The 20,890-nt window shown below is 45.3% G+C and overlaps 1 protein-coding gene across 1 annotated transcript in view; it reads right to left on the minus strand.

Annotated features, from left to right (window-relative positions):
* Nucleotides 1-20,890, minus strand: part of LOC122807612 (cytochrome b-c1 complex subunit 1, mitochondrial) — a 712,697-nt gene that overhangs the window by 401,810 nt on the left and 289,997 nt on the right. The window contains exon 8 of the mRNA XM_044078521.1: nt 14,890-15,033. Within this exon, the coding sequence (XP_043934456.1) occupies nt 14,890-15,033 (144 nt within the window). The remainder of the gene's footprint in view (nt 1-14,889; nt 15,034-20,890) is intronic.

Here is a 20,890-nt window from a genome sequence, read left to right on the forward strand (position 1 = left end):
AATTGCTCTCTCATGGCATGTAGAGTTTCCCCAAAAGAAAATTCCTCTGGTGGAGAGGCAGAAGGAATCGATTCTTCAGCATCGGAATCTTCATAAGTAGAAAAAGGAGCCTCTGGATGGTCTGTATTGTCTGTATCATCAGAAGAATCATCTGAGGACACTGGCTCAGGGGGCTCTGCTCTAGGTCTCTTTTCTGGAGGTTGAGAGGCCCTGTCTGGGTGAGATTGGGATCCCCTTATTAAAGAGATGAGATCCTCTGCCAGAGTAAGCATTTGGGAACTGGAACTGGGCCTGTGAGAGGGGGGCTTAACAGGCACAGACTTAGAAGTTTTGGCTGCTTTAGCCCTGGCAAAGGCCTTTATAGACATGGCTGCAGGAGGCCTAGCAGCACCACGTGCAGGGGTAGAAACATCCAAAGGAATGGTGTCCGATAATGCTTGTGAAACCACAGTAGCAGGAAGAACTTCAGAGGCCGATTCAACCAGGGTAGAAGGGGCCTCGGTAGTAGTCATGGATTCGGCTGAAGATAGAACCGTTTGCTCGGTTTCGGCCGAAACAGAGACACTCGCGGTTTGCTTAACCGTGGTTTCGGCCGAAACCGCGGACCGCGAGTGTCGGTCCTTTTCTTTGCGTTTCTTAACTTGAGAAGTCGGAAGATCCGACGGCATTATGTACGCAAAATCTGAGCCGAAAAACTGTTCAGCAAACTCCGACCGACGTCTAAGCGTCCGTCGATTGAAAGAAGCACAGGCTAGACAAGCTGCTACGTCGTGGTCTGGGCTTTAACAAGGTAAGCAGTAAGAGTGGAAATCTTTATGAGGTATTTGTTTCCCACAAGTTAAACAGTTATTCACTTTTTCTGACATCGGCTGAGGCAAGAAAGAGTCCCCAACGGGGTACTTAGCTTTTTAGAAGTCTTCGAAGTAGTATTCGGTAGTAGTAATCTCTGGATCTGACCGACCGGCACTTGCGAACAGCTTCTGCTTGGCCACGCGGCAAGAAAGACTGAGGAAAATGGCGTCGGCTGATGCCTTTATACCCGAAGAGCTGCAGCTGTGACGTCGGGTGAAGTGCGACACCAGCCGAGGCCAGCCCCAGACTTTGGAATCCGGCCGACCGAAGGGCTGCCTGACAACAAGACAACCCATTTGTAAGGACTGCAGATGCATCCTTGAAGGACATCATGTGGGTTGTCCTGCCTCAGGCAGCCCTCGGTCGGCCGGATTCCAAAGTCTGGGTCCGACGTCAGCTGATGTCGCATTTCTCTCCGACGTCAGAGCGGCTGGAGTACATAAGCATCAGCCGACGCCATTTTCTTCAGTGTTTCTTGCCCCAGATGCCAGGTGCCCTCCAAGGAAGGCTGTAATCAAATTGGAAGACAAAAACAGGATTCCAAACAAATACATGAGCAATAAAACAAATACACCATAACAGATATCCCCAGCTAAGAGTAAGGGGGATAAGAGTGGACCCTAGGCATAGAGGGGTATGGAGGGAGGGAAAACCCGACTGCAGTTGCATGTGTATCGGACATCTACATTTATGGTAGGTACAAAACTGTACCATGTCCTTCAAGAATGCAACTGCAGTCATAACATGTGGGTAGAATACCATAGCTTAGCTGGGGGAGGAGGTATGCTCTAGGAAAGAGATGGTGTGGCAATCAAACCCTGCAGGACTGCCGAAGCAAAGCCTGCTCTGGATCTGGAATATAGAGGGAGATTGTAGTGTTTGGAGAATGTATGCACGGAGCTCCATGTAGCAGCTTCTAGAATGTCCTTTGTAGGCACCCCTCTTAAAAATGCTGTAGAGGTGGCTGTAGCTCAGGTGGAATGTGGTCTGACATAGGCTGGAACAGTCTTCCCATGAAAGGAATAACAGAATCTGATGCAATGTCCAATCCATTTAGAAATGTGGTCTGACATAGGCTGGAACAGTCTTCCCATGAAAGGAATAACAGAATCTGATGCAATGTCCAATCCATTTAGAAATAGTCTGTTTTGAAATTGCTTTTCCTTGGACTGCAGGGGCGTAAGCTACAAAAAGCTGTTCAGACTTCCTTCTGGCCTTGGTTCTGTCCAGGTAGTATCGAAGTTGTCTATGAATGTCCAAGGTATGCAAAAGTCTTTCCCCCTTATTCTCAGGATTGGGGAAGAAAGCAGGCAGATGAATGGCTTGATTTAGAGAAACCCTAGATACCACCTTTGGCATAAAAGTAGGGTTGGTCCTTAATGAAACCCTGTCTCTGTGGAAAATAATAAAGGGTGGTATTGCCACCATTAGGGCCTGTAGCTCCGAAACCCTTCTTGCTGAGGTAATTGCCAACAGGAAAGCTGTTTTCCATGAGAGAAATTGCAAGTCAACTGAAGCTCCTGGCTCAAAAGGACGTAGAGTCAGTTTTTCTAAGACAAAATTGAGGTCCCAGGCTGGCACTGGGGCCTTTCTTGGTGGCTTAATGTTCTTGATTCCCCTGAGGAATTCTCTTAGTAAGGGGTGAGAGAAAACAGGAGGATCAGTGTTGTATCTAGCTGAAATAGCAGATGCATGTATCTTTATTGAAGAATATGAGAGGCCGCTCTGTAACATATCTGCCAAATATTCCAAGATGAGTGGGATGTTCAGTAATGATGCATCATGTCCCTTGCTGGCATTCCAATTGCTGAATCTTTTCCACTTTGCTAAGTAAACCTTTCTGGTGGATGGTCTTCGAGCCTCTGTTAGTATCCGCTGAACTTCCTTGGAGAGAGATAAGCTGAAGTTATTTATGGGATCTCCCAGGCTGTTAGCTGCAGTGTCTGAAGGTTTGGATGCAGTGTTTCGAAATTGTGTTGAGTCAAAAGTAGAGGCCACTGAGGGAGGGCCCACCTCCTGGTGTGACATATGCTCCGTAGTAGTGGGTACCAGTGTTGTCTTGGCCAATCCGGAGCTATTATGATTCCCTTGGGCTTCTCTGCTTTGATCTTTAGTAATACTTGAGGTCATCAGTGGCAGAGGTGGGAATGCAGAGATTGCTAGGGAGTTCCAGTTGAATGAAAGGGCATCTATTTTCCAAGCCTTTGGATGGTATGTCCTTGTGCAAAATTTTGTTAGAAGATGATTGAGGTGAGAGGCAAATAGGTCCACTTCTGGCTTGCCCCATGTCGAAGTGAGTTGTCTGAAAACCTTCGGATGTAACCTCCACTCGTGTGGATCTGTGAAATTCCTGCTTAGGCTGTCCGCCAACACATTGTCTTTTCCTGGAACAAACTGGGATTGTAACTGGATGTTTAGACTCAGTGATTTCTCCCAAAGCTGCATTGTCAGTCTGCAAAGGGGGTAAGAGTGTGTGCCCCCCTGCTTATGTACCACATCACAGTGGTGTTGTCTGTCCGTATCATTAAATGGCCTTGCTGGAGTTGGTGTTGAAAAGCCTCGATAGCATGCATTACTGCCAGCATTTCCTTTTGGTTTATATGCAGATGTGTTTCCTTTGGAGACCATTGTCCTTGTATACACCTGCCTTCCATGTGCGCCCCCCCATCCAAGGTCTGAGGCATCGGTAGTCATGGTCTGTGTTATCTGTGGTTTTCTGAATGACATACCTGTGTTTTCCTGGCTCATGGAGGCCCACCATAGGAATTCCTTTTATAGGCATGGAATGAGTGGTATGATTGTCTCCAAGCTGTTGCTGTGTTGAGACCAAATGTTTTTTAGGTACCATTGAAGCTTTCTCATGTGTAGTTTTGCTAATGGAACGAGTAGAATGCAGGATGCCATGTAACCCAGGGCCTGTAGGAATCTCCTTGCAGTCATCTGGGTGAGTTTTGCAAAACCTTTGAAGTATTGAGTTAACTTCTCTTGCTTGTCTTCTGTCAGGTAAGCCATCTGAGAGGCTGTGTCTAGTTTGGCTCCTAAGAAGATTATTTGCTGGGATGGCTGCAGTCTTGACTTTTGGAAGTTGACTGTGTATCCCAGAGCTTGAAGTAATCGGATGACATAATCCAGGTTTGTCAACATCAATTTGTCATCCGCTTGTATGAGGCAGTTGTCCAGGTACGGGTAAATTTGTATACCCTGGAGCCTGCAATGAGCAATTACTGAAGCCAGGCATTTTGTAAATACTCTGGGCGCAGTAGATAAGCCAAATGGCAATGCTGAGAATTGATAATGCTCTGGCCCTGCAAGAAATCTGAGGTATCTTCTGCAGCTGTGTCTGATAGGGACATGCAGGTATGCCTCCTTGAGGTCCAGAGTAATCAGCCACGACTCCTTGCCCAGCATGGGAAGGAGTTGCTGTAGAGTCAGCATTTTGAACTTTGGTACTATGAGAAAGGTGTTTAATGCGGACAAGTCCAGTATTCGTCTCCATTGAGATTCTTTTCTTGGAACAAGGAACAGTCTTGAGTAAAACCCCTGTTCTTGTTCTTGTTGTGGAACTCTTTCTATTGCTTTCATTCGAGTCAGCAGAGTGATTTGCCTGATAGCCTCTGCCCTTTGATGTTGTGGTAGATTTGGCATGCCTTGTTTTCTTGGTAAGGTATGAAAATGAAACCTGTACCCTCGGTCTATAATGTCCAAAATCCATTTGTCCTTGGTCAGTCTGTGCCAGTTTTCTGCAAACAGAGATAATTTCCCGCCCGAGGGAGCTTCTAGTTGTTCCCTGGTAGGCGGTAGTAGAGGAAAGTCATTGAGTTTGTGGTTGTTGGGCAGGTGAAACCCCTGCGTCACTTCTTTGGTTTCCTGGCTGCCATTGTCGTCCCCTGTAAGGGCCTCTGTATTGGCCTCTTCCTCGGCCAAGTCTGTTCTTACCCCTTTGAAACTTTTCTGGATTAGGAAAGGACCAGTTTTTTGAAGGCCAATTCCTACTGAATCTGGGGGGGTTGAACCTGGAGGAAATCTTTCACAGTCTGAACTGATTTTGCTTTTTCTTCGATGGTCTTTAACACATCCTTAGCATTTGCACCAAAGAGCTTGTTCTTTTCCAAAGGTGCATCCAGAAGTTTTGCTTTTACATGATCTGGTAGAGGTTGATCTTTTAACCAAGCATGTCTACGCATCACTGCCCCTGTCATAGCTGCCCTACATGAAGCTTCCAGTGCATCATATCCACACTGCAGGAAGTGGTTGCTTACTTGCTGAGTGTTATGTACAGCTTCCTGCAACGTCTTCCTGTCTAAAGGATCAGGAGAAGCTAATGTTTTTTGTAAATCTTCTAAGATATAATCCTGATATTGGAACATATGAAAAAGGCAATTTAAAGCTCTCATAGAGAAGGTAGTGGATGTGTAAACCTTTTTACCCCATCTCTCTAAAGACCTTGCTTCCCTGTTGGAGGGCAAAGGATTTTTTGAGGTGGAGGCTGAAACTCCTTTAGGCCCCTGTGAAATAGTTTCCAAATCAGCAGTATGGGCCCTGAACAAATGGGAATGAGTTTCTGGGACCCTGTAATACCTGTCTGGCTTGGCTGGAGCAGGAGGAAGAGAATCAGGGGTAGCACTAGAATCAGAATACAAATCATCCAGAACATCAAGTACAGGAGGAATAGCTAAGGGCCTGTGCTGAGGCTTCTTAAGGAAAGTCCTAAGGCGTTTCCTTGAATCAGAATATTCCTGACCCTGCCACTTGAAATGTTCCCTCATGGTGTGCAGAACTTCCCCAAAAGAAATATCCTCAGGTGGGGAGGCCGAAGGTATGGAATCTTCTGCATCCGAGTCCTCATAGGTCTGGAAGAGCTCTTCCTGGCTATTAGAGTGGACAGAGCCCTCAGAATCTTCATCTGAAGGAGAAGGTTCAGAGGGTTCAACCCGGGGCCTTTTATCAGGAGGAGGCTGGGATGCTCTCTCAGGATGGGCCTGTGAACCTCTGATCATGGAAATTAAATCAGCAGCCATGGACATAATTTGTGTCTCCGGAGTCGGCTGAGGTAAGGATTTGGAAGCAATATGCTTTGTTTTGCTGGCTGCCTTAGCCCTAGTGTAGGCCTTAATAGACATGGCCATAGGAGGCCTGGCAGCTCCACGTGCAGGAGTGACCTTGTCTACAGCAATGGTCTCAGGGATTTCCTCGGTTTCGGTATCCGGAGGAAAGTCTATAACTGGCGTTGGAGTAATGTCTGGAATCGGAGTCGTCGGTAATGCGGTGTCTTCGGTTCGGAGCGGTGGAGAGACCGTCTGAGGGAACCGGAGCACTCGCGCTAGGTTTTGGCGTGGAGTCGGTGGTAGACGCGGGCCGAGGATGTCGGTCCCGGTCTTTTCGCTTTTTGGGAGTTTGCGATGTCGGAAGATCCGACGGCATGGTGTAAGCAAATTTATCGCCGAAAAAATCTTCAGCGAACTCCGCCCGGCGCCTGAGTGCGCTTGTTAAAGCGAGCACAGGCTACACAGGCCGAGACGTCGTGGTCTGGGCCCAGGCAAGGGAGGCAGTAAGAGTGGAAATCCTTATGAGGTATTTGTTTACCACAAAAAAGACAATTGTTAACTTTTTCAGTAATTTCTGACATCGGCTGAGGCAAGAAATGGTCCCCAACGGGGTACTTAGCTTTTTTGATGACTTTGGTATCGTAGAATACAGGAGCTGACCGACCGGCACTTGCGAACTGCTTCTGCTTCGGGCACCGCGCGGCAAGAAAGACTGAAGAAAATGGCGTTGGCTGATGCTTATGTACTCCAGCCGCTCTGACGGAGAGAAATGCAACATCAGCCGACGTCGGACCCAGACTTTGGAATCCGGCCGACCGAGGGCTGCCTGAGGCAGGACAACCCACATGTTATGACTGCAGTTGCATTCTTGAAGGACATCCCTATCTGTTATGACTGCAGCTGTATGCACGATGAACATCTAGAAATGGGTCCAGTTTTCGCTTGAGGCACCAATGGGAGAATCATTTTCACTTTAGTTTCTCCTGGTACTTGGTTTCCTGGCCTCCTGCAAGACATTGAGCACGTCCTCAGAGTACAGGAGCCTAAAGCGGATCAGAACTCTATCACCCACAGTGTAAGTTTGAGATTGAGCAGATGGGGGTGAATTAAGGATCCCGTTGTCTTGTGTGAGTAGGTCGAAGTGGTGAGCCAAGATGTGGTGCTTGCCCTGGGCTAAAAGGTAGAGGAGGGGAAACAAACGCTGTCTTGGCCAGAAGGAAGTCCACCAGCAGGGTTTTTGGTTTGTTCTTCTATATTTCCAGAAGGACTTTGTGAATCAGAGGAGGAGAGAAGGCATAAAAGAACATTCCCTCCCATGAGAAGGCGGCATCCCCCATCCACAAGGCTCCACCTTCCATGCTTGTGGATGGGGGAGCCTTATGCAGAAGAGGGGCATCTGTTTGTTCTTGGAGGAGGAAAACAGATCTGCCTGAGGAATATCTCACCTGTGAATTAGATCCTGAAATACCTCACTGTGGAGCATCCATTCATGGGAGGGTGTTAAGGTTCTGCTCAGGGTGTCAGCCATCCTATTTTCTTCCGATGGGATGTAAACTGCCTGCAAGTGAATATGAAGTGCTGCTGCCAGGGACCTTATCTGTATAGCCAGACTGCAGAGGGGTAAGATTGTTTTTCCTACTTGCTTGTTTATATACCACAGGACTGTTATGTTGTCTGTGATGACCTTCAGGGTACCTGGCAGAAGCATCTCTTCAAAGGCCTGCATAGCCAAGGATAGGGCCTTTAGCTCTTTTAGGTTGATGTGGTCCTTCCTTTCTTGAATAGACCATTCCCTCTGAACTTTGTGCTAGGTTGTGTCATGTAGAATGGCTCCCCAAGCTAAATCTGACACGTATGTGTACAGATGCTGCTTGGGTGGAGGGATCTGCAAGGGAACCCCTTGATTGAGGGCAATGGTGGCAACCCACCAGGAGAGTTCCCTTTTTAAACTGGGAAGATGATGAAGTTTTGTTACCAAGGGATGAGAGTTTTGGCTCCAAGAGTTTCTCAACACCCAATGAAACATCCTCATGTACATCCTGGCAAAAGGGATCATGGGAATCGGGAAGCCATGTACCCTAGTATCCTGAGAAACTCCCTGGCTGAGATGGTAGCTAGAGATAGCAGGTCATGGAATCAAAGACTGTCATCAAGTGTGTCCTTATCCTGCACCCCAAGAAGACAAGGTCTTCGGACGGAGTCATATGAGACTTTAGGCAATTCACTGTCTAGCCTAGACTCTGTAGAAACTTGCAAACCATGTCCAAGTGTTGGGACAGGGTAAGCTGATCCTGGTGCAGAAGAAGATCATCCAAGTAGGGATAAATTTGTATGCCCTGCAGTCTGCAGTGGCTGGGGCTAAGCACTTACTTTGTGAATACTCTTGGCGCTGTGGAAAGGCCAAAGGGTAAGGCGGAAAACTGAAAATGTGATGAGCCCACTGAGAAACGTAAATATTTTCTGACATGTAGGTAAGCATCCTTCAGATCCAAGAAGGCCATGAAGGCTTGCTGAGGTATGAGGGGAAGGAGGTGCTACAATGTGAGCATTTTGAAGGTAGGCACTTTGAGGAAGAGATTGAGGTGGGATAAGTCAAGGATGGGTCTCCCAAGTGCCATCTTTTGTTGGGACCAAAATCATCCTTGAATAAAATCCCTTGTCTAACTGATCCTCTGGTACTTGTTCTACAGTCCCCCGAGACAGAAGTTGGCTCATGATAGAGGGAAACAGTGGGAATTGATTGTGAGGGGGTTGAGGTATTTCTTGGAAGGGTGGAGTAGCCCACCAAGTCATCAAATATCCCCTCTTGATGATGGATAACACCCCACTTGTCTGAGGTGATTTTGTGCCAGGAGGGTAGGGAGAGGGTTAGGTGCTGGGATAGGGGGGTGGAACTGGTTAAGAGATGAGTCACAGTGGAGTGGCTCTGTCTGGGTCTGGCTGCCTCTGAAAGGAAGAGGGTGTGGAGCTGGCTGAAGACCTAGGAGCAGATTGTTTCCTGGTATGTCTCCGTCCCCTGGACTAAGGTGCAGAGGGATAAGAGGACTGCCTCTCGACAAAGCTAGGTTTTTGAGGGTAATTTCTATGAAATCTGGGAACAGGTGAGACTAGTAAAAGTTTAAAATTTTGTAAGTCTTTACCTTTTTCCTGTAGAGTCTAAGTAGCTCTGCAGAGGCAGCTCCAAAAAGGGCTTTGTTGTCCAAAGGTGCATCCAACAACTTGGCTTGGACATCTGAAGGGAATGGCTGAAGTCTCAGCCATGAAAACCTCAACACACAGCCAGAAGCAGCAGACTTAGAAGAAGCTTCTACATGGAGATTGGCACAATGGTAAAGGTGTTTGCCTTACAGACATAAGGTGAAGGGTTTGATTCTCAAATGGGGTAATTGGCTAGGCTTGAAATGGCTCACAAGGGCAGTTAGTCTAGTACTAACCTATGAACCTACAGTGTTGTCATAGCTGCACTTAATGGAGTGTCTGGTCAATTGAGAGAGTGGACAGAAGGGTACTTAATTGAGCCTTAACTGGCGATTCTGGAACCTCTGACAGAAGAGTAGAGTAGAGGCCTTGGTCAGGGAATCTAAAGCAAATTTGGCCATATGCGTCTGATAATTAACAGCCCTAATTGCCAAGGTGGAAGTATATACTTTTCATAGGTTCATAGATTAGTACTAGGCTAACTGCCCTTGAGACATTTTAAGCTTAGCCTTGTACCTTGGGGTCTGTAAAGTAAACACCTTATGCCAACCTCCCAACCCACTGTCTTCCTTAGCCTGTCCATAAATTTACAACCTTTATCCACTGGAAAAAGGGGAAGAGGAAGGCAGTAGCCTGGAGGACTTATCAGGTGATACTGCAATGACTGCAGGATCTGCTGGAGGGTTTTTGAAAAGGTACTGCTTCTTAGCAGACACTTTATAAAATATGTAATGTAATGTTGATTTCTTGGAATGTACTATTTTTGAACAAACTGATGGTATGAATATCAGTGAAGAATTGTTAAAACAGAAATTAATGTACAAAGAAACGGTTTATATTTTGAAATAGGGTACATTGACTCGACGCGTCTGCTTTAAGAAATATTTTATGAGATGATTGACAGATTGGTAGCAATTAAGAATGTGTTACATAAGAATGGTTATTTTTTTACGTGTTTTATTCCATGACGGTGACTTACCGAGGCACTAGAATAAAGGATTGATTTCAGTAGCTGTTTTCTTTAACTGGAGGCCAACACATTGGTATCTTGTTGTATTTATAATAAGTGGAGAGAAGTGTTGTAATCTGTCTGGTCTCTTAGAAGCAGGAGGTTGTGACTCTGGGCTTTGTGAGTCAGCAGAAAAAGCATCTTGGAATGCTGAAAGTAAAGGCGGGACTGCAGAAGGCGAGGGCTGCTTCATCTGCAAAACTTCAAAATATCTCTTTTTGTCTGAGACATCTGAGAGCTCCCACCTGAAATGTTGTCGAAGCAGAAAAATGGTATCCCAAAGGAGAAATCTTCTTCAGGGGAGTCAGGAGTAAGAGACTCTTCTTCTGGGGTAACAAAATCTTTGGGTGAATCCAACTGAGAGCAGTAAGTGAAGGACTCCTCTGAGGAAGAAGACTCCTCCTCAGATGGTACCTGAGGAACAACTGGTAGGCCTGCCTGTGGGATCTGGGTCTGAAGAAACTGAAAGGCTTTGAACAGAGTCTGGGAGAAGGTCTTTTGAACTGTGCTTCTCCTTTTGCTTCCTTTTTAAAGGAGTGGAGGGAGCAGAAGTGGGCCTAGGAGCCAACTTTATAGTGGATGACAAGGCTGATGTAGAAGCAGGGTTTCCAAAGCCATGAGCTGTGGTTCCCCCTCACCATCAGGTTCTGATGGTTGAAAAAAGACATACTCTGGGTATCTGCATAACCGGCTTCCATTTCGGTTCCCAGTTGTTGTGCAATACCCGACATCCAAAGCGATCCTGGGCTGAAATTCGCCTCAAGGTTCTCACCACATAACTGAGGAGCAGCTTGGGTGTTAGGCCTAACTTTCTTGGCCTTCTTCCTAGGTGGCTCCTCTGAGGGGCCTGGTCCACCTTCCATTCTGGACACCAAACATTGGAGGCGCTGATTTTCTACATAAAAGTTTTATAGCCCCCAAACGGCTTTGAAAGGTTCTCGGAACAAAGGATTGGCAGATGTTACAGGCTTTGTAATCATTAGCCTCCCCTAGACCAAATAAACACTGCTCGTGCGTCTCCTTATATGGGATTTGCCTACCACAAGCACACTTTCCCTTAGTAGAAGACATGTACGTCTGATAAAAGGCAAAGAAACATAGAAAATTTCCACAAGGGTACTTGTATCACTGCGGACAGCCAGAAAAACGAGCATTGAAAATTGGATGGCCGATGTCGAACAATCATCAGATTTCTGAACTGGCAGTCGAAATCTGAACCTCGCTGCATCAGAAAAGTTCTGAGTTGGGAATGTGCAGATGTCATAGATATAGCCAATGTCAGTTTATGGTCCCTGCATGCAATGTTGCACATACTCCTGCTTCTAAAACTCTGGTATACTGTCCGGATGTCCGGTGCTGCAGGCAGCAACTCCCCAAAGTTATGAATACTGCAACATGAGACTATAGAAGGATATCATGACATTTATGACACAGAAAGCTCCAGATACATCATTGGTTTTTAACTGGAGCAAAGACTCAAAATCACTGTAGCATTACAACATGCAATTACAAAATTACCACACTGGGTACAATATCTTACAGGAAACAATGACAGTCATGATATGGAAAGATTGAAAGCAAGACATGCAAAAAGGCACAAAACATATTTGAAGTCTGCTAACTGCTAGGACACCAGATCATGATTGAGTTGGTGAGAGTTAGGAAGTAAAGTGAGAAGTTAGGATGAGTTAGTGGAGGTAAAGAAACAGATAGAGGAAATGATACAAGAGTAAGATATATATGTAGGAAGGGGATGGGAAAAAAAGAAAGAGTGCTGCACACATGTAGGTGTGCTTCATCCTGGACTATTACAGGGGAAGATCCATGATCTGGTTAGGTATTCTTTTAATGAACATTTGAAGGAGTGGATATGTGAAGTAGTTTTAGATGGTTAAGGGAAGTGTGTTCCATAATTTTGTAACACAGCAGAAGTATGTGGGTTGAGATGAGGTGTTTGTGTGGAGATCTAATATGTCTATTTGGTACATAAGTGTCTATTAATGGATGATGTGTAGTGTAATAAGTTGTAAGTAATGTAGTTGGAGGAGTTTGAGCCAGCGGAGGGAAAGTAAGGCTTTACAATAAGTGGCAAACTTAGCAATTTTATTACAGCAGCTTTCAAGTTGTTTTTGCAGGGAAGTCTGTATATTTGTAAAGATTGGAGCTCGGTATAATAGTGACGGCAACAGGTAGGCTTTGGCCAGTGCCATTTGGTATGTGTTGCCCATGTCTGCATAAATGACTTCTGCTATACTTTCATAGGCAACTGCTATACTAGCTTCCTTTGTGGGCTATTTTACACCTAGCAAATTTCCCTTTTGGTGTTCAAATTAACCCATCCCATTTTGTCAGAGACTGGCCTTACCCATCCTACGGTCGATAATTACATATTACAAAGACATGCATCTGGAGCATTTCTCCCCTGGGTCCTCTGCTGAATATTGGCTCATTCCAAGACGGACTTTACCAGTTAACAAATGTTAAATAAAATAAATAAATAAAATAAAAAATAAATTACACTAATGAGATTAACTGGGATCATACCATAGATAATTTGACGGGACCCATGCATAGGATAAAAAACTCAGGACCTGCCACTGTCCATTAGTAGTACAGGGCCAGTCCTGGAGCAAATTTTCTGTTTCCAATCCCTAGATCCAAGTTGTGCTTGAACATAGACAGAATTTAACTTGGTTTAATGTGGATGGGGAGTTTCTAATGATGTTGCAAAAGAGGTTTAGATCCCTAGACAGATTATTTCTAATACCACTGGACTTGCTGATGTGCAGTAAATCCATCAGTACTAGGTTGGAGGATGTCTTGTACGCCAGACACAGCACACCTCTTAGCAGTGTGTAGTACGCAGAGTGACATGGCTTTGAGTCGGTCCATGTAGGACATGCTGTTTAGGCCATGTATCTTTTTAGTAAGGTATCTCTGTAGGTGTTCCAGTGGCTTCGCATAAGGCTGGTGAAGCTGATGGACCCTAAAACTACCTGGGTCTGTAGAGAGGATACCCTTGTGTAGAAGAGTCAGTGACCATTCTCCATGCATCTAATACAAACTGTGTGGACATGAGACTGAACACTAAGTAGAGGTTCACATAGTGCCTACTCTGCACTGATTAGAATGCAAGGTATGATATTTGGTCCCATAAAAACATCACTTTTAGCCTCTGACAGGGATTCTAACACTTCTTCCAAAGGAATTAAAAGGGAAATCATTTTCAGGAATAAACAGTGCAATAATGTGGGTAGGTGTGGTACAGTTGGCACTAAATCTGTTTGCTAATATAATCGGCTAAATTCTTTCAGAGTGGAATTGTGATATTATGGAGATGTTCAGTATATTGTTAAACATTACTCCTTAGTTTCCTGAGAAGTGAATATAGATATGTAGTTTTCTTTGGGGTCCAACAGCCTGAACACTGTACTCCGCTTTACATTTTCCAGCAGTGCTCTTTAGCTCCTTGCTGGCACAACAGAAAGTAGAAGGATTGTGATTTCTTACAATTTTTCACTATTTTCCTTCTTTGTTATGTCGTTTAATACAGGAGTTCCACCAGAGAGGTTTATTCCCTGATTTACCATGACATTTAAGGCAGATGGATACAGACTTTTCTATTCAGTTGTTGAGATGTTAGTAAAAACTGAAGTTGATCAAGTATTGACACTTTGTAGACAAAAGCGCTCAGTTTTTCAATAAATGCCAATTCTGAAGTACTTTCCATTTATTTTTGGTTACTGGAGGTGAAGGTAGCAGCCCTCTCAAATAGGTACCATTTACAGGGTATTGTTGTGAATTTTGCATAAGTCTTCAACAAGCTGAAGTAGATTTGCCCTGGAGAAGACCTAACACTGGTTTCATTTGGTGATGAGGTGATATTAAACCTGACTGAGAAGGCAATTCATTTCTAATCAGATTTAAACAAGGAAGAGTAGATGCCTGCGGGAGTACAGGCAGGTGCTAGGTTACTAAGGACCATGTCAAAGACAACAGAACATCAAGTGAATAGTTTTACAATTTGCTCCAGTGCATTGGTATTAATGAAAAGGAAATGTTGACCATATCAATTTTTAGATGTTTAAGTGTGCCAGTCAATGTTTGGATAATTTCATGCCAGTCAATGCTTGTGTAATATCAATCCCATAGCAAGAAGTATTTGGCTTGCATTTAACCCCTCAATGGTATTAAGGCAATTTCCATGACCTTTGGGGAACACTAATGGCAATAAGTAATGAGTAGTGAAGTATATGGATTTGTTACGGGTGATTTGGATCTTCAGGAGCTCAGTTAGGGTTGTGGAGGTTCCTGTATGCCTTTTCCCCCCTTTACTGCTTCTTCTAGTACACAGTTACATTTGTAAGTTATCTTTTATTTTTGGAACTCCACTATGTTAAACATACATTTAGAACAGCTGATACTGCACTTTCTCTCCCTTTCATGCATTTTTAACGTGTCAGCTCTTCAACAAATTTCTGTTCTATGTAATGTTTTTTCCTATGTACAGTCATCTTGAAGTACAAAATTCAGCTGTCAGACTTGGTAGCCAAAAATACAACACACAATGTTATAACTTGTGCATTCAAATTCAATAAATACATTACTTCAGCTATCACAGAACATATGAATTATGGTGCACTGCATCAACGGCCAAAACATATAGTGGAACTGCAGCTAGACTGCATTTACTATGTCTCACAGTTTGCACTTGCAAATGTGCTCTTGCAGAAGACGCATCAGTTATGCAAATAATAAATTACCAAGAATAATTTTCTATCTTACCTTGCCACCTCCATAAGTGCGATCCAAACTGCCAATAAGGGAGTTTGCTACCATGAGAGGAATGAGATCAGGGTTAGTCCAACTGGCTCCTTCCACAGCGATGGCAATGTGAGCAAAGGGCATTGCATCATCTCTCACACGGATCTATCGTGGAAGACAAACCATCATTACTTCAGTCTCTCAAGAACAGTTATACAGCTGACGAGGCATACTCTTAAAAGCATAACAAAGTATTTTTAACTAATGGCAAGTTCATTTGCATAAAATATACATCTGTACCTCTAACATGTCACACATGCAGAAAGTACAGTTGAGTACACTTACCACAAATGTAGATGGAGTGTATTCACTGTTGCAGTCCTCACCTGTGTGTGTGTGTGTGTGGGGGGTTATCCCTGTTGTGGTAGCAGTCGACCTGCCTGAATACCAGAGTCAATGTTTTTGTGTGCCGGCTGCTGTCACTTGTTGTCTGATGCCAAGTCATCAGTACTATAAAGCAAGGCAGCCAATGTCATCACATCAGTTTTTCTTGCTCTAACCCGTGAGAAGCACAAGGGAAAAGAAAGTAATGGTCCTGGTGGCTAAAAGCCACCTTGGGAAGCCTGTGTCCCTCTAGAGGGAAGATGCAAAATGGGGGATGGAGGGAGGGAAACCAAGACTGCAACAATGAATACACTTGAACATCTACATTTATGGTAAGTGTACACAACTGTACTATGTTCTTCATGTTTCACTGTTGCAGTCATCACCTGTGGGAGGATTCCCAAAGCTGAGGTAAAGGGTGGAAGGATAGGTAGAGTCCTATGTATGGGTCAGGAGACCCTGCAATATTGCAGAGGCAAACCCTGCCCTAGACTTAGAAAAGAGAGTTAAGCGGTAATGCTTTGTAAAGGTATGGACAGAGGTCCAGGTGGCCGCTTCCAATATGTCCCTGGTAGGTACTCCTCTGGGGAAGGCAGTGGAAGTGGAGGTTGCCCTAGTGGAGTGGGTACGGATTGACTTAGGGATGGGTTTCCCATGTAGTCTGTAGCAAAAATGGATACAGTGTAAAACAGATTTGGAAATTGTTTGTTAGGAGATGAACTTCCCCTCTGCCCCTGGGACAAAGCTTACCAGAAGCTGGTCAGTGTTTCTGAATGGCTTAGTGTGGTCCGGATAGTTTCAGAGTTGTCTGTGCACGTCTAGTGAGTGTAGAATTCTTTCCCCCTTTTTTGAGGGTTGGGAAAGAAGGGAGGAAGGTGTATGGCATGGTTAAGGGTCACATTAGATACCACCTTGGGCATAAAGGAAGGACTAGTCCTCAGGGAGACTGTCTGCATGGAAAATTATGAAGGGCTTGACAGCCATGAGGGCTTGAAGTTTTGAGACGCTTCTGGTTGAGGTGATAGCTAGTATGAAGGCAGTCTTCCAAGAGAGGCATTTCAATTCTGTTGGAACTGGCAGGTTCGAAACGAGGTAAGGCTAGTTTCTCTAACACATAATTCAGGTCCCAGGGTGAAGTAGGAGGTCTTTTGGGAGGCCTCATATAAGAAGCACCTCTGAGGAATTGCTTAATCAAAGGACGAGAGAAGAAGGGTGTGTCTGAATCATAATGGGCAGAGATGGCAGAGGCATGGATTTTAAAAGAGGAGAAGGAGAGGCCACAATTAAGCAACTCTGCTAAGTAATTCAGGCTGAGAGGAATGGAATGTTGGGAGGAATTGCCCCTCTAGAAGCAGAATCTTTTCCATTTTCCTGCATAAGATTTTCTTGTGCTGGGCCTTCTGGCCTGTGTGATGATGTCCAGGACCTGTCTGCTCAACAGTGATGTCTTGTTAGTTTTTAGTCCATGAGCCATGCTGAATGTTTGAGAGTCTGAGTGCAGTACCTTCCCTCCCTCCTGGGTCAAGAGGTCTGAACTTGGGGGAAGCAGCTTCAGAGGTTGTGAGGTCAAACTGCATAGTAAGGGGTACCAATGCTGTCTGGGCCAATCTGGAGCAATGAGGATAGCCTTTGGTCTCTCCTTTCATATTTTGATCAGAACCTTAGGAATAAGGGGGTAGAGGAGGGTATGCATACACAAAGAGGGAGCCCCAGAGAAAGGTCAAGGCATCCACCTTGACCACCAGGTGATACTCCCTGGTACAAAACTTGTGCAGCTGGTGGTTGAGGTGCGAGGCAAAGAGGTCCATCTCTGGGGTCCCCCCCACTCCTTGGTGATTTGCAGTAAGAGTTCTCTGCGGAGGTACCAATCGTGGGGGTCTAGTAAGCTTCTGCGTAGGTGGTCTGCCAGTGTGTTGTTGATCCTGGTAAGTATTGGGCAATCAGGTGTGGCCCCATGGAGGTGGTTGTGAGCCACAGACTCATGGCTGACCTGCACAGGGGGTAAGATTGGATGCCCTCATTCTTGTTGATGTACCACATTACTGTGGTGTTGTCTGTTTATATAAGGAGGAACCTTGGCCTGAGATGGAGGTGGAAGGAAGTCAGAGCATTTTGCGTTGCCATTATTTCTTTCTGGTTGATGTGTAGGTGAAGTTGCTGGGCATTCCAAAGGCCTTGGGTACACCTGCCTCCTAGGTGAGCACCCCAAGCTATGTCTGAAGTGTCTGTGGTGATGGTCTGGCCGGAAGGGTGGAGGATGAAGGGAAGACCCTTGTTCATGGCACAGGCCTCTGCCCACCAGAGAAATTTGTCCCTTGTGCAAGGGATCAGTGGGAGAGTGGTCTCTAGGGACAGAATGCACTGACACCAAAGGTTCTTCAAGTACCACTGAAGCTTTTTCATGTGAAGCCTGGCTAGAGGGATGAGAAGGATGCAAGAAGCCATGTATCCCAGGGCATGCAGGAACTTCCTCAAAGTGAGGTGACTTCTGAAAGCCAGCTGGGTGAAGTAGAGGCAGGAAGCTCTGCTTTTTGGGAATAAAAAGGCCATAAGGGTTGCTCCGTCTAGCACAGCTCCCAGGAAAACAATGTTCCTGGTGGAGTTTTGCTTTAATTTTGTTCTCGTTGATGGTGAACCCTAGGGGAGTTGGGACTTTTTTTAACAAAGAAGATCCTGGAGCAACTTTTCTTTACTGTTCGCCTGAATGAGGCAGCCGTCCAGTTAAGGGTGAATCTGTACATTTCTCTGTCTGCAGAATGCTATGGCCGGGGCCAAACATTTGGTGAATACTGTGGGAGCAGTAGACAAGCCAAAGGGCAGTGCAGAGAAAGTACAGTTGTGTACACTTTCCATAAATGTAGATGGAGTGTATTCAGTGTTGCAGTCATCACATTTGGGTTATCTGCCTGCAGGTAGCCCTCAGCCGGCCTGAATACCAGAGTCTTCGGATTTCTGCGTTAGATGCTGCCGCTTCTTCCATGACGTCAGGAGTATAAAACATGCAGCCAACGCCATTACATCAGTTTTTCTTGCCCCAGATGTCAGGTGCCCCCACAATAGGGAACAATTATATGGTATGGTATACCCCCATCAAAAAGCAAATACACATGAAAAATTATATATATATACCAAACAAGAAGGAAAGGTAGAGCCAAGAGAAGTCAGGGGGCTGGTGGGAGGGTAACCAGGACTGCAACAGTGAATACACTCGAACATCTACATTTACGGTAAGTGTACACAACTGTACTAGGTTATTCATGTTTCACTGTTGCAGTCATCACATTTGGGTTGATTGCCAAAGCTAAGGAAGGGAGGAGGTAGTTAAAGAGCATTAGGGCCAGCAATTAAACCCTGCAAGACTACTGTGGCAAATCCATCTCTGGATTTAGAAAAGATAGGCAGGTGGTAATGCTTGGTGAAGGTATGTACAGAGCTCCAGGTAGCAGCTTCCAGGATGTCCCCGATAGGGACTCCTCTGAGAACAGCCGTAGAGGGAGATGCAGCCCTGGTGGAATGTGATCTTATCCCCTTGTGGGGAAGGTTTTCCATGGTGCTTGTAGCAGAAATTAATGCAATGGGCTAAACATTTGGAAATGGTTTGCTTTGAAATGGCCTTCCCCTCTGCCCCTGCAGCAAAGCCAACTAGCAGCTGGTCAGATTTTGAGAGGTTTAGTCCTGTTCAAATAGAATCTAAGTTTTCTGTGCACGTCCAGAGTGTGCAATATCTGTTCCACTTTGTTTTGTAGATTAGGGAAAAAAAAGTAGGCAAATGAATGGACTGGTTTAGGGCCACACTAGACACTACCTTCGGCATAAAGGAAGGATTAGTCCTGAGGAAACCCTGTCTACATGGAAGATAATGAAGGGTTCCCACTGCCATGAGGGCCTGTAATTCAGACACTTCTTGCTGAAGTGATGGCTAGAAGTAAAGCTGTTTTCCAAGAAAGGAATTTTAACTCTGCTGTTGCAGCTGGCTCAAAGGGGGGGGGGGGGTGAGCTTTTCCAATACAAAGTTAAGGTCCCAGGCTGGAGTGGGAGCTCTCCTGGGGGAGGTCTAAATTTTTTGGCCCCTCTACGGAATTGTTTTAGCAAAGGGTGAGAGAAAATGGGTGGCTCAGTATTATAATGAGCTGAAATGACAGAGGCATGAATCACAATTGACGAGAAGGACAGGGCCTTGTGGAGCATTTCTGTTAAGTACTCTAGAATATGAGGTACGCTGGGCACCGTCGTGCCCATCCCTTGAGCCTGGCTCCAGGAAAGTACAGTTTTGTACCTACCACAAATGTAGCTGTCCGATAGATATGCAACTGCAGTCCTGACATATGGGTTACCTGCCTCAGGCAGCCCTTCGGTCGGCCGGATTCCAAAGTCTGGGTCTGGCGTCGGCTGATGTCACCTCTTCCCAGACGTCAGAGCGGCTGGGGTATAAAAGCATCCGCCGACGCCATCTTCTTCAGTGTTTCTTGCCCCAGATGCCAGGTGCCCTCCAAGGAGGGCTAAATTTAGAGAATGGATAAAATTCCAGACATGCACAACAGTAATAAACAGATACTCCATAAATACTATCCCCAGCTAATATGAAAAAGGGGGGAGTGGACCCAAGAAGATAATTACAGAGGGGTAGGAGGGAGGGAAAACCTGACTGCAGTTGCATATCTATCGGACATCTACATTTATGGTAGGTACAAAACTGTACTACGTCCTTCAAGAATGCAACTGCAGTCCTGACATATGGGTTGAATACCATAGCCAAGCTGGGGGTGGTAGGATCTAAGATAATGATGGTGTAGCTAAAATGCCCTGCAGGACTGCAGAAGCAAAGCCTGCTCGGGATCTGGAATATAAAGGCAGGTTGTAATGCTTGGAAAATGTATGCATGGAGCTCCATGTAGCAGCTTCTAGAATGTCCTTTGTAGCCACCCCTCTTAAAAAGGCTGTGGAGGTGGCTGTAGCTCTGGTGGAGTGTGGCCTGATATTGGCTGGCACACCTTTTCCATGGAAAGAGTAGCAGAATCTGATGCAGTTTCCAATCCATTTTGAAACTGTTTGTTTGGAAATTGCCTTCCCTTGTACTCCAGGAGCGTAAGCTACAAATAGTTGGTCAGACTTTCTGTTGGCCTTTGTTCTATCCAAGTAGTAGCACAAGTGTCTGTGTATGTCCAAAGTGTGCAGAAGTTTTTCTCCTTTATTTTGAGGATTGGGAAAGAAGGTAGGCAGGTGAATTGCTTGGTTTAGAGAAACCCTGGATATCACTTTTGGTATGAATGAAGGATTGGTTCTTAAAGAGACTCTGTCCTGATGAAAAATGAGAAATGGAGGTACTGCCATGAGGGCCTGTATCTCCGAGACTCTTCTTGCTGAAGTAATTGCCAACAGGAAAACTGTTTTCCAGGAGAGAAATTGCAATTCTGAAGATGCTGCTGGCTCAAAAGGAGGAAGAGTTAGTTTTTCCAAGACGAAATTGAGGTCCCATGCAGGCACTGGTGGTTTTCTTGGAGGTTTGATATTCTTTATCCCCCTTAGAAACTGTCTTAGCAAAGGATGTGAAAACACAGGTGGATCACAATTGTATTTTGCTGAAATTGCTGAAGCGTGTATTTTTATGGAAGAATATGAAAGGCCATTGTGAAACATT

This window comes from Protopterus annectens, chromosome 7.part1, assembly GCF_019279795.1.
Source record: "Protopterus annectens isolate FY-2018-M chromosome 7.part1, PAN1.0, whole genome shotgun sequence".
Classification (NCBI taxonomy): Eukaryota; Metazoa; Chordata; order Ceratodontiformes; family Protopteridae; genus Protopterus; species Protopterus annectens.